This window comes from Pogona vitticeps, chromosome 2, assembly GCF_051106095.1.
Source record: "Pogona vitticeps strain Pit_001003342236 chromosome 2, PviZW2.1, whole genome shotgun sequence".
Classification (NCBI taxonomy): Eukaryota; Metazoa; Chordata; class Lepidosauria; order Squamata; family Agamidae; genus Pogona; species Pogona vitticeps.
Window position 1 is genome coordinate 201,723,416 of NC_135784.1, and position 14,598 is coordinate 201,738,013.

The 14,598-nt window shown below is 41.4% G+C and overlaps 1 protein-coding gene across 3 annotated transcripts in view; it reads left to right on the forward strand.

Annotated features, from left to right (window-relative positions):
* Positions 1-1,443: 1,443 nt before the first annotated feature.
* Positions 1,444-14,598, forward strand: part of GAK (cyclin G associated kinase) — a 95,900-nt gene continuing 82,745 nt past the window's right edge. For all 3 annotated transcript variants that reach the window (XM_072991944.2, XM_078384824.1, XM_078384825.1), the window contains exon 1: positions 1,444-1,715. In XM_072991944.2, coding sequence (XP_072848045.2) covers positions 1,574-1,715 — 142 coding nt within the window. In that variant the 5' untranslated portion in view covers positions 1,444-1,573. The remainder of the gene's footprint in view (positions 1,716-14,598) is intronic.

The window sequence follows — 14,598 nt, forward strand, 5'->3', positions numbered from 1 at the left end:
TCACATTACGGACAGAAGCTGAGTGATGGAGAGATACGAAATGTCCTGTTGGATTGGACAAAAATCTAGAATAGCACTAAAGCTGCACACAGTGGTTATTAGCATCATGTGCGTGTACAGGGTGTGCCACTAAAACATAGGGTGCCTGTATTTTAAGGTCGGTGCAATGTCCCCTTACATCCTCTGTGGACAAATCCTGCGCAGCCTTCTGCTTCTGCAGAAGCTCACCGGGTGGGTCCCTGGAGGGAGCCCACCAACCGCTCGAGAGAGAGAGAGCAGAATAGCATCCTTCTTGCTTAGGTCGTGCAGCGCATCCTCCTTCTGACACTGGACGGCGGTTTGCAAAGTTTCATATGTGCTGTGTGAATGGTAGTAAATTACGCAAGAGCCTCATAAACCTTTCCTTGAGCATCCAACTGCAAAAAATAAAAAAATAAAAAAGGGCGATACCAGAAACCCATCTTGCCAAAAACTGTTGGACTTAACATCTAAGACCAACTTTCCAGGCAAAATCCATCTTGCCATGCAGGTTCAGAGTTTAAGCTTTGGACTTTTAATTTCTTCACACTGGTACAAACCCGATGAAAGTGTGTTTTAATGCACGAAAGCTCGTTTCTTGTGCGACGATTTTGTTGTTGTTTAGTCCTGTCCGACTCTTCGTGACCCCATGGATCAGATCACGCCAGGCCCTCCTGTCTTCCACTGCCTCCCGGAGTTGGGTCAAAATTCATGTTGGTGGCTTTTTTTAAAAAGTGGCTTATAAAGGCATCGCCTGTTTCTGCAACTTAGATTTCATTCTGTTTGGACCACGCAGCGACCCTTGTACTTCAATGGCATTTCCTTGAGCCTGACTCACCGCAAGATCTGAGTTCCCTTTTTTTTTTCTTCTTCTTTTTTTTTTGCTCACTGGGATTTAGAACCAGAAAGGCAACGCACAAGTTTTACTCGGGAGTAACGTTCCTTCCCTTCCAGGGGATTTACTCACGAGTAAGTGCACGCAGCACTGCGTTTAGAAGACGCAAGTCCCGCGGAATGTGTGGATTCTATTTCTGATTCAGCAGCCAAGGATTGTACTCTCAATAGTAGCAGGGGAGTATTTATTACCCCAAATGTTTTTCGACCACTTTGTTAAAAATGTTAACTCTTCCCTTCTTCCTCCTTCGGAAAGACGGGAAGCTGCTCGCCAGTCGGCGGCCCAGAGCAAGACCCGCTGAGCCGTGATATGCGGCCGCCCAAGGGTGGCGTTCGATTTCGTACCTGACGTTTCGGTCGCACGCGTCGTCTTCCCTTTGTCTATCTCTTAGGCTTCAGAGAAAATGTTAAGGGAACGTTCTGCGGACGACAAGGGCGGGGCGTTTGCGTGTCTTCCTCCGACAAACAACGTTGGCGGAAATGGTTTCGTAGGAGACCCGCGGGCGCGCGCGGGAGGGAGGGAGGGAGCCAGTACGGTGGCTGGAGAGGGCTACAATTGGTCGAGCGGAGAGGCAGCAGCGGGAGCGGCAGGAGGAACCGGCCTGGCTTGGCTTGCCTCTCGGCTGGCGGGCAGGCGGGCGATCCTCCCGGCGGAGCGGTCATGTCGTTGCTGCAGTCGGCGCTGGAATTCCTGGCCGGGCCGGGCTCCTTGGGGGCCGCCAGCCGAGACCAGAATGACTTCGTGGGGCAGGTGGTGGAGATGGGCGAGATGAAGCTGCGGATCAAGAGGGTCATCGCCGAAGGTTTGTGTGTGTGTGTTTGTGTGGGTGTAGGTGTAGGTGTGTGTATGTGTGTGTGCGTGTGTGTGTATGTGTGTGTGTAGGGGGTGGTGGTGGGGAATGGGGAGGCAGGTGGAGATGGGAGAAAGGTTTCGGGGGCTCAGAAGGAAAAGGGCTCCGGGGTGGGGAAGGTCCTGTGACCCACAGTGCTCCCCTAGGATCCTGAACCCAGCCACCCCTTTTTCCTTCTCTTCTTCCTCTTTCCCTTTCTCACCTTCTCTTCCTTCTTCATCTCTTCCTCCTTTCCATTCATGTCAGTTTTAGAAGCAGGGACTCAAGATACTCCCCCCCCCCATAGTCGATTAGTACAGAGTGCGGTCAAAAACCATCCCACCATGAAACGAGAGTAATAGTAATTTAAGACCTGAATCGGCCACCAACATCTGCTGTATCCCTTTCCACTTATAATTTATTATCAGTAAACGAGGGTGATGGTAGGCATTAACGCATTAGACACACAGGAGAAATTAAAACAGGGGCAGTAGGCATTCAGCCTTAATCTTTAGCCAAGCTGTCTGGGGGAAAAAAAGGTACAGGAAGGAAGGTCAATAAATAGCAACAGCAATTTATGAAGATTCCCAGCAATGACCAGGTGAGATTCCCCCCCCTCGCTGTCAGACAGTTAAAATGAGAGCTAGCATCTAATCTGCTTGGTTTAACAAGCTGCGGTGAGATGGTTGGGAGCATATTGGGTGGCACTGTGATTGTCAGATACAACAGCTCAACAGCTGTGATTAGAGCTCTTTGGAAAGGGCAACAACAAAGATTTGTTGATCTATGGACCGTAACAGAAAAATCAAACCTTGCAGTAATCAGAGGACCAGAAGTTCAGTAAATGATAACATGTCCATCGTCATCCTTTATTTAAAAATTCAGCAGCATGAATGAGAATAGTGATGTTTCCATTTAAGCATACTTGTAGAATATCTAGCTCAGGCCTGTTAGGAAACTGGGTCCAGAAAGGTGGGCAGTATTCTGCCTCTCACCCAGATGTAGAAATTATAGTATGGAAACATATGCACCATGATCCCTACAGCTCCTTGACCACATGGACATATTTTTGGGTAGACGAGGTGTACCTTGAAGGTGACTTTCTGTGATTGTAAAGTACATCTTGTTGACCCTTACTATGAAACAGTACCTCATGACTGTAAGCACTGATGGCTTACTTGGGAAACACACTCATGATTACAAGAAACATTTAATCCTTGTGCTACAGGGAGCCCATTTCTTTGGACATGGCTAAGGCATTGTGCCTACCAGTATTCTCTGCTTAATCAGGCATTTGGAATATGTGCCGTTCTGCCTGTATAGCTGTTCTCAGCAGAAACCAAGTAAAGAAGTCTTGGACCCAGAGTTTTCTTACAGAAAGAAATAGATGGCAGTTAAACATAGATGCTTAAATCTTTGTGATGGGATACAAGATTCCAGTAACAAGATTCCAGCCTCCTCCTCCCCAATTCATGAGCATAAGCCCTCTTCCAGAGTAAAGACTGAGTCTGATATACATTTAGGAGCACCCAGAATAGATCTCAGTAATGTGGACTAAACCCTTTGGATGAAGGAGTGCAGATCAATAACACAAACTTCTAGTCTACATAAAAGTTATGAGATCAGTGACTTTAAATACTCAACTTTCAGGAGCAACAAACCCATCTTCTTTAGTCAGAAAGGAGTGTAATGTCAGTTTTGCAAGGTGTTCTTATCTTGGTATTGCAGATTTGCTGTGCATTCCTCATTTCAAAGAGTAATTAGAATGAATACTAAAGTAGTCGTAGGAATTGACCTGTTCTACTGAGCGACCATCTATTTTCCAATTACATACTGTTCTTTATTTAGAGAAAAGCAGCACTTTGGATTTTCCATAATTAATAGTTAGCTGGTTTTCTCTACAGTGATCTCCAAGATCAGCTGGTAGTTATTTCTAGTCTCACTCTAGGTTGGGACAACAGTGTTGTATTGTCAGCATACAGAAGAGTTGAAATCTTTGCCTGGGCCAACTTTGGGGAAGGAGAATCTATTAAACTCAGTATACAGTATGGAGTTAAGTCACCATGTATTAAATAATAAACTCAAACTTGTGTAATACCCAGAATGGATGAATAACATTGGTGAGATGACCTTTATCTTTTGCAATTCTTTGCTCCTTCCATTCTTCCACTATTAATATTTTTTCTAGAGATATATAAAGATTTATCAACTTTATTTCTGGCCTTGACTCTTGTGTTTAGTAGTTTGTTAAAGCACAGATATTTGACAAAACTGACTTTGTAAATTTTTTTTGTGTTGGCTTCATGTAGCTGCTAAAAGCATGTGTAATTGTACTGTTCAGTGCACTTTATAGAATAAATACCCTTGAAGTGGTTAAATAATAGCTACAATGGGATGAGGGTTATTCCAGGATAACAAGGACCATAAATAATATGATTTGGGACTACTTGTGTTTTAGTCTCAGCATGCAAAGGCTCCTGGGTATATCTATGTACAAATAGCAATTGGGCCATGTTTGTAGAGTTGAGAAGAGATAGCGTGTGAAGTTGACATGTATGAACATGGTGAAAAAACACTTGGTACACAACTAGTAAAAGAACTCCCCACCCCCACTCTAGAGAATACCAGTTTTGACAGCAAATGTTCAGGCTGCATTAATGATTCAGGCCTTCATTATGCTTGGAAACTAAACTCTTTGCTGTTGTTTTTCTACAAATTTGAAGAGAGCAGCTCTTTTACATCTAAAATAGGGTTAGTCCTCAAACCTTAGCCCTTGTTCCCCATTGAATTCCCCGTTGTTCTGTTTGGGTGTATGTTTGCCAGTTTTATGAAGGTGCCTCTGCTCAGATGAACTGTTTCAAGGGACCTGGATCTTAAGCACTAAGTTAATGGCAAATGGTCAGTTAATTTTTAAAGAAGTTGAACATGATCAAAGCCACTCCGTAACTGTTGTGCCTCAAATAAGATATGCCAGCCTCACCATCATTTTCAAAACAGGAAACTGTCTCTTGTCCAGGTACAGCTGGCCCACTATTTATATTTAATTAGATATGGAGCCATGTTCGTTTTCTGTGTCAGAACATACCTAGCATGTTCAGTAGGCTTTGGATGAGCTTTGCAATGCATGTGGTGTTTTTGAACATCAGCATTAGCTGCAGAAGGTGGTTGATCCATGTGACTGTCTGTATGTTCTACATGGTAGTCTGTAGTCAAGAAAGCTTGCACACTTTTCTCTGTTTTCCCTACTCTTAATAAAGGAAGTGCTCAGTTGTGAATTTTGTAACTTTGAATGTCATCTTTGTTGAGGTTGTGTTGAAACTGGACATTTCCTGTCCTTTATCAGATCAGCTGAAGCCAAAAGAGAATGACTGAAATCTTGTTGCGTAGCTCCATATTCACAGTGGGAATGATGTCATCAGCAGCATCAAATCTCCTCTGATTAAATGTTCCCTTTGGTGATTTCAAGGTGTACATGACTTTGTTGCATTGGGTACAAGTTGTGTGCACTGTGAAATCGTCAAAGGAAGACTTTAAATCAGCAGTTTGCTGCTGACATCATTCCCGTTGAGCTTGTGGAGCTGTGCAATGGGATTTCAGCCAGAGTTTCAGGGTGATCTTCTGATCAGATGCAGAAAGTACAGAAATATAGCACTTGTCAATAGCTTCTTCTTTTAATTTCTGTTTGACTTTAGTCTCATGCCCAAACCATATGAGATTCTGGCTGTCATGTTGTGAGTCTGATGAAGGAGACTATAGACCATAAAAGCTCATCTTTTAATACAATTGGCGATTTTTAAGGTTGCACAGGGCTCCTCACTGTGTGACAAAATAACGTTCTCTAAGAACTTTGGAAACCATAAAAAAAATCAGGTAATGTTGGTTACTAACATTCTGGAATAGTAATTTGGTAGCAGATATGTAAGCAAAAAAAGAAAAAAAGAACAGTAAAAATAATGGCCTTAGAAGGTAGTGTATTGGGTTAAAAAAAGGAGAAAAATATAAAATAAAGAAGACAAAAATGTTGTGACACCTTGAAGGCTAACTGCTATACACTACTGTATTTTAATGTGAGCTTTTTTGGACAAGTTCACTTCCTCAAACCTTAGAAGATAGCTTATTTGTACTGAAATGGGGCAGTTTTTCCCTTTTGGTGGTGGTGGGAAGCATTCCTATTAAGGAAGAAAGGAGCTAACTAGGAGCACATAGTCCTTTTTTATGCATAAATAAATACTGGACACACTGAGTTGTCAGTTTTCTAGGTTTTCTGAAGTACTGTTTCAATGTTTTCTTACCTGATGAACTAGCACATAGGGGTGAGAGCTTAATGCTCTCGATTTAACATAATCTCTCTCTCTGATGAATTGATTTGATTCAAGCTGGACATTACTTTATTTGTATGTGTATTTAGGAATGTGATTTCCCACCTGCATTGTAAAGTGCCATTGTTCAGAATTCCTCTCCCCCCGCCCCTTCTGCATCAGGTGTTGAGGCATACTCAGGATGTTTGAAGAGCTGTGAGTCATAAGTTAAACTGCAAAGGCTGGATATAAATGTCAGGTTGCACTGTGCTGCTGCTTGTAATTCTTTTGAGAAGTGAGGGGGCAAAACCTTGAAGACAGACGAAAAGGCCTCGTCTGTGGCTGAGCAGCGGGAGCTTCTGCTTCTCTTCACTCTACCAACACAATCACTGTGCTTGCCATTTGGGGGTGGAAAAAAGTTTTATTTTAGACGTCTGGTAGACTAGATCCTCCTATCCTTCTGAGGTCGGTAAAATGAGTACCCAGCGTGCTGTGGGGGCAATGTGTTGCCTGCATAATTGTAAACTGCCCAGAGAGTGCTTTAAGCACTGTGGGGTGGTATATAAGCAGCATGCTTTGCTTTGCTTTGCTTTGTTTTGAAGATATGGGAATGTAGAAACATGGTACTGTTATTGTTGTTGGTTTGTATTTGTATATTGCTTTAGATTTTCTTCTTTTTTTGTTTGTATGCTTTGCTGTAAACTGCCCAGAGAGTGTGTTGCGCTATGGGCAGTATGTAAGTTGAAATAATAAATAAACACTAAAAACAACAATTCTACAGTGGACCCTCTACTTACGGAATTAATCCATATTGGAACAGTGGATGCAGGTCGAAAAGTCTGTAGGTTGAGTCTCCATTGACCTACAATGCATTGAAAACCGATTAATCCTGTAACCGGCCGTTTTTGTTCCATTTTTGTTCCATCTTGGTTTTTTTATAGTCTGTAGGTCGATTCTCCGGCTGCAAGTCGAACCTAAATTTTGTAGCCAGAGAAGTCTGTAACTCAAAAAGTCTGTAAGTCGAGCTGTCTGTAAGTTGAGGGTCCACTGTACTTGTAACTTCTTGTGTGCCTACAAAGCTAGCATTGTGTACAGCAGTGGTTCTTAACCTTTGTTACTCGGATGTTTTTGAACTGCAACTCCCAGAAACCCCAGCCAGCACAGTTGGTGGTGAAGGCTTCTGGGAGTTGCAGTCCAAAACTCCTGAGTAACCCAAGGTTAAGAACCAGTGGTGTACAGGATAGTCCCTTTTTCAAAAGCTAAAACATACTTTATAACTGGGGATGGTACTTTTCATTTTGAGGGGATGTATTTTACCTCCGCCATAGGTAAAAGGATCTGTCTCTGTTGATTTCTTCTCGAGTTTCCCTAAGAGTGGTGGTTGGGTTTGGAGTGCTGTCTTCCAGAACAATGGCTTACATGTTAAGAGATGGCCCCAAGTTCATGTCTTTCCTTCTGAGCACCCTTTCATGGCTTCAGATTCTCAGTGGCTTTCCTCATAATGCCCTCAACCACAACAGTGAGGTGTGGCTGACATTAGTCATAGTGTATAAAGGAAGTTCATGCCCTAACCATGATACCAGCATTGGTTAAATCTTAAAACTCTTGGTACAGTCAATGCAGATGTAACTCTGAAGGCTCTAGAAGATTCTCGAGGAATTCCCACGTGACGAGGGAGGGACTGGATGAGGAAAGTTCATGTGATATGTGATATGAACCACCACATTCGAAAAAAGTGTGGTGGCTTAAACCAGCATCCATCTCAAGCTGTATATGCTTATGTATATCAAGGAGAACTGGTTTCCAGGATTTTTTCTGTAGTCTTTTGGTTACAACTGATCAACAGTTCTGTGTACAGCAGTTTACCTCATTGTTATGCTTGTGAGTTTGGGGAACTCCGCATAGCTTTCTCTTTTAACTGTTTTGGAGGAAGGCTTTTTATGCTTGGTCCATCTGCCTCTCACCTATTCCATCCATATTATTCAATGAATACAACTATCTTCCCCTAAAGGTTGGAGAAGACAGAAACACAGTTGGAGGAGAATTAATTAAAATGTATCTATTTCTATGTAATTCTTCAAACTTTATTTGCACCTTCTTGAACTATAATTCCCAAATGCACGGGTGAGTGGTACTCTTTACTGGACCACTATAAAATCATTTAAATTGCAAGCTTTCATGGAGAAACCCCACTTCCTCAGGCACAGCACAACTCCCGCATGGATAGTGCAAAAAAAAAAAAAAATAGACAAGAGTCCAAAAATTGATTTTTCACTTTTGAGAGTTGAATCCCTTTCTCTTGAGGCTGTGTTTTCAAGCATCCTTGCAGCAAGGCTTGGCACCCCATTCTTAAGAACAAAAGGTGGCCAATTATTCTGTGGTTGCTCCCCCTCCAATAACATTGCCTGCTTTGACACTACATCAAGTTTGCTTTTTGGCTGTCAGGGTGGGGAAGGGACATGGCAAAGACATAGCAGCCTCCACCACATGTTGGGGTTGTAATTTAGTTCACTCAGCAGGCAGGAACAGCCAAAGTTAATCCCTAAGATTCTTAAAAATAGAAGCCCATGCTTGTGAAACTGCTTTAAATCAATAACAACAACCAGAAAACAGTGATCTGTACTGGAGATGCACTCTTAGAAACATAGCTGAGAGGGCTACCAAATCCAGCTTTCCTCAATGTAATGCCCTCTAGATATTTCGAACTATAATTGCTGTCATCTTTGGCCATTTGCCATGCTGACTAAAGGCTGATGAGGTTTGTTGTTCCAACCATCTGGACGACATGGTGTTGGTGAAAGCTAAAAATATTTTTTAAAAAACACTAAAAGCTCTTTGTGTTCCTTAATATTTGGCACATCATTGGCACTTGGCACCTGCAGTGCAGGTGAAACTTTTTTGAGAGGGAAAATTGGGCTGGTTGTATGTACTGTATGTGTATCTGTTTAGGAACAAGGAAATGAGGGTTCATAATGAGTAGCTGCAGTGGCTCAGCCTGCAAAGGATGTGACACTGATAGTTAAAATCTGTCAGCAACACACCAATTAGTAGAAGTAGGTCTTAATGATTGGGCATTTCAGGTTCAGCGTATTCATGCCTAGAGCATCCATAACTACAATGAGAGATACAGCAGAATGAGTGGGCATACAAGCCAAGTCAACCATAGCAACTAAGAATTTAAGATGGTACTTGGAACCTATGGATTGCTGTCCAGATCTAAATAATCCTTGCTGATGGTCTGGGACTGCAAAAGAGTTGCTGTCAATCACCTGGCCTGCAGATCACATGGAAGGCTGATAGCCTAGTGAAGGTTCATTGTGTGTTCCTATTTCTGTAAAAGAGTTGAAAAAGTTGGGTTCTTAGGGGCCTTACTCAAGATCAGCTGGTAAATTTCCTGGTGACTCACTTCTGGTTCTCTCAGATTCCAGCCTACTACCTGGTTCAATACACCCCACTCGCTCTTGTATATGGTGGTGTTGCTCTCCCTATGTAAACAGACCCAGACGGTAGCACAGTTTCGGTTGGATCAGGCGCTCCTCAGGGATGCCTGCAAACCTGCATTCCATCATTTTGCTTTCAACAAAGTAGTGAAAGCTATGTGAAAATTGCCTTTTGAGGTTAGAGCAAGGCCCATCTAATCCAATGTCTTAGCTTCAGTGGTTGCTGCCAGTTACTTCTGGGAGGCACACAAGCACAACATGAAAGCAGTTGCTAACCACGCTTTATTTTTTTAATACCATATGGTGTCTGGAGGTGTGTTGTTTTTGAATATGTAGATACTTTTTTAACAGTTATAGGAGTAGCCTTTGACAGACCTCATACTGATTTTTGCTAAAGTTTAGCCAATTGCCTAAACCAATGGTTCCCAACCTTGGGTCCCTAGACGTTCTTGGACTAAAACTTCCAGAAGCCTTCATCACTTGTAACTTAGAGCTTGGAAATATTTTGGCTGAGGGATTCTGCAACTTGTAAGCTAAAATGTATGGATTGTTTTGTTAATTGTATCTAGCTCAAATGACCATTGGAAAAGCATTGAAATGGGAATTGGTAAATAATGAACAAAATAAGGCAATGTAGCATCAAACCCATCCACTTCATGGATGCCATCCTCTTAGATGATGGTAAGAATCAAGGGAAAGTTTTCTGCATGCATCTCAAGCTCTAAAAATTAAACCAGAAGAGCTAGACTATGAACCTATGGAGAACAAAAACAGCATGCCTTGTTGAATGGATGAATGCGGAAGAGTGTCTCCCACCGGGACAAGACTCTGGCTGGAAGTCACTTAATAAACTTCGAAGTGAAGTAGGAAGATCAAAGAGTAATCCAACAAAACGGGGCTGCTGGGATACAGGACAAATTTTCTGTGGCTGTGGAAAAATCAGTGCAGCATTTATGTGCATGCAGTTTGTGCCCCGCCTCAAGTACTAAAGAAGATCTAGTAAATGACCCAGATAATGCTATTGAAGTAGCTCACGTCTGGTAAAAAGTAGTTAAATTATCTTAATGTTTTAATTTGTTTTAATTGTTGGTATAGTTCATATGCAGCCATAATTTAAATTGCGCAACGCTCTGGTACAAATAAAGGAGGAGGAGTTTTGATTGGTTAATGGGCTGCATAGTTTCCTTTGAGCTACCTGTGTGGCCTTAGGCAAGCTGCTCTGCCACAGAGGAGCACCAGAAGGAGGTATTGGCAAACCGCTTCCGAATACTTCATGCTTAAAAAAACAACCATGGGAGTGTCTCTATAAGTCAGGCAGTATGCCATTATTTATTTGAAACAATTCTGTGAGGAGAAAATTAGTGAGGACTGCAGTTTTAAAACACATGCTACATTTTTCACAAAAAGGTAGACCATACGTTCAGTAAATAAAGACTGTAGAGCCAGATTGGGGAGTTTGTTATGTAGTGTAAGATTTTGGCTGTTTGGCAGAATAAGGAGCCTTAGTTCAGACTGCGCTACTTAAACCTCTTAATAGTTCTGCATTCTCCAGTTTAAGCTTCTTGGCGTCCTACAAAATGTTGGCATCTGAAGTGCCTTTTAACAACTCTGAGGAGCACTGTAGTTTGTTAATTAGCTGAAGTGAAGCTCCTGAAGTAGTCATCTTGTAAATATTTTATGGCTCTGAGGTGAAGCTTTCCAAAGTTATTAGGAAACAACTGCTATATATTTATTATCTTTAGAGGCCACCTGCTTATAGTTTCTTATGGGAGCGGTTTCCCCACAGCAAACACTGAAAGGTTTAAGGCGGCATTTCCCTTTGCAGGAAGAAAGTCTCTCATTGAGAAAGAGAAAGTTTGGGGTGGGGGTGGGGAGTAGAAGAGTCTCGTGCAGCTGAGCGATAACTGCGCTGGTTGCCTTTTTACTCCTGGGGCTTTGGCTGAAAGCCAACAGGATTTTTCTGTTGACAAAACGGCTTCCTTCAGTAGAACCTTGGGGGGGCACAATACAATTGCCCCTTTGCCCTGCAGTTCACGCTATACCCTCAAAGCCTTGTCAGTGGCGAGGGTTTGTCTGGGGCACGTCTTCAGATAACGGAGAGCAAAACAGTTGTTGGGGAAAGGAGGAGGAGAAAGTGAATGGATGTCCAATGTTGACTTTAGGCCGTTATCTGCTTTTATGTAGTTGTACTCGAGGATCTAAGCAGCAAAAAGTAACATACCTAGTGAATATGACATCTGTTTGCTTAATGTATTTATACTCCAGCGAGCTGCAATAAAGATGTGCTTTTCAGTTTCCCCACCAGCACAGGTTTAGATTTGGGTTCCTTTAATGTAGCCTCTGAAGTCATCCTTGGTGGCAGTATTTTGTGTGTACTTCAATGTGTTCGTTGTCTGGAATATTCTTCTTCTTCTTCTTCGTTGTTGTTGCTGTTGTTGTTGTTATCATCGTTGTTGTTGTTGTTGTTGTTGTTGTTGTTGTTGTTGTTGTTATTATTATTTAGGTGTGAGAATTATGTTACTGAACAATTTAGCATACCGGTACCTGTCTTCTACTCCTGTTGCCCAAGGGAGATTAAACTTGGGCATTTAACTTATAGGTTCAATATTCTCTGTAACTGTGTAACATGAGTCCTGTTGAACGCCTTGGTGCCTCAGCAATATTGTGTGACCGTGTGTGGGATGCAATGCTAACATCATACTTTGGAAGTCTTCCTTTTGATTCGAATGAGCCCTGTCATTTGTGGCAGTTAATGTTTACATGTTTTGTTACACTGCTTGTTATCCTTTTTGTTACTTAAAAAAAGACACACCCTAGGTTTGACAGGAGAATGCTTCCATTCAAAATACAGTACTGTACTTGTATAAGAAATCCTTTGAAATGTCACTATAAAGTGTTCCTTGTCACACATCCTAAAGAGAGTAATATCATTCTGACTGTGTTCCTTTGGAAATATAAATTTGGTATGCTGTGAAGTAAAAACAAAGCAAACCAAGACAGAATGAGTTATAGGTAACTGTTGTTACTTGTAATTCATTGCTTCCAAGCATTCTTTAAAATTTGTATTCCAGCTTCATCTATGATCCTGGGTTTTGGAGGCTGTGAGGGGCAGAATGCAAAATATATTACCACATGGCATCTCCCTTGAAGATCAGAACAGCAGAATCCTGTTGTGTGCTTCTGCCTCTGGAAGGTAAATGGTGTAACTTGCAGTAGGATCCTGCTACTAATTAACAAGCCCCTGTTTGTATTTTTGGGCATGATCCAGTCTGGTGGATTGACATGTAGCCCCAAATCCAAGCAGGGACTTTTTAATAGCAAGGAAGAAGCAGCCATGAACAATGCAATTTGCGTTCCGTAGACATTGCTGTGCAACAGGATTTTCTACTACATTATTCTACTTTCCAAGTTGAACGGCTGAGCCTCTTTTCAAGAGGACATGTAATACACTGATTTACTTGAGGACAGAGACCTAGTTACACTGGACTTCCATGAGATCCAATTCAAGATTTATACATGTTTGGGATGGTGGAAAATAAGATCAGAAATCCAACTGTAGTGCAATATCTGTAGAAAAGCATTTGAATGACTGGTATCCTCGCTGTAGACCTCTTTGTATATTTCACACAGGCTCCCTGTCCTCTTACACACACTGTTCCTGCTTTTTAGAAATGCATTACCACAACCTAACTGTTAGAATGGGTCACATTCTTGCAGAGATCTGGGTAGAAGACGGTACAGATACCTCAGCAGACTGTTAAAACCAATACTGTGCATGTTTGAAGGGCAGTGACATTTCTCTAGCGATGATAATGTTCTGCTGCAAACTAAGTTTGGAGATGTAACTGCTTGTAGATTGTTGGTGAGTGCATTGAAGGATGTTTATGAAATGACTGTGAAACTGTTTCAAGTCCTGCTTTTTAAATTGCTTTGCATCTGGTACATTTGATCTGGCCTGGGTGGATTAAAAAATCAATGATTTTTTTTAAAAATCAAATTGATTTAAATTACAATTTAAATTGTAATTACTGTACAATTTAAATCATGATTTAAATTTTAAAAATATTTTCAAAATTTAAACTGTGATTTAAATTGTGATTTAAATCAAATCCACCTTGGATTTGGCTGCCTGCTTCTACTTTGAATGGCAAATAATTACATGTAGGATTAATAGTTCTTAATAATAAAAAAGACTGTTTAAATTGTTAAGCCATTAGCAAGAGTGGTTTTCTGCAGTGTATGTAAATTTTTAAAAAATCAAGCTTGGTTGCCTTTGTAAAACAGTGGAATAAATTTTGAAGCACTCTTGGAGTCTGTTGAATTGACAAAGGTATTAACACATCTGAACAGAATGAAATGCTAGTGTTTTTGAACACAACAGGACTTTGAGTGTTATTTGGCATGAATTGTTTAAGAGCTTTGTGTGAGAAAAAGAGGGTCCCTTGTGTGGCTGTAATGCTCCCACTTAATGATCAGCGGCCTTGAACAATCTGTGGTATTGAATAATCTTGTGCCAACAGGTTCATTCTCAGAACTACTGTATATGCATTTTATATTGAAATATTAAAGAGTGCAGAATGAATACTTATTGTGGTGGTAGGATTGAGATGCCAAGATAACGTTTGCTTCCTTAAGAGAACAGAATAATTTCTGTATTCAAAAACTACAGTATCTGGATTTTAGCTGAACATGAGAGATTTCTAAATGAGGATATATTCATCTCATGCATTTTCTAATTCTCACAAAGAGTCACAATTGGCCATTTATGGGAGGATGAATTGATGAATGAGACTTGCTTATGGCTAAACTGGGATTCAACCCAAGTGTCAGGTTCAGCACGATGCCCCACTGATAACATCAACATGTCCCTTCAGTGGCATAACTCAGTTCAATGCTGGAAGCTGCTTTAAATATCTTGTTTGGGTGTAGGCTGGAATGCTATTTTGGATCTTAGTGATGCAAGCAAACTTTGAGGGGGAGGTGAAATATGGTGCAAGCGTTGAAGACTGTATTTGAAAATATTCAAGATAATCACTTGCAAAGGGAAAAGTAGATTCAAAAAATTTCTGTAAGGGTCACTGTATTAGTCTGTAGCCTGTGGAAGCTAAACAAACAGTC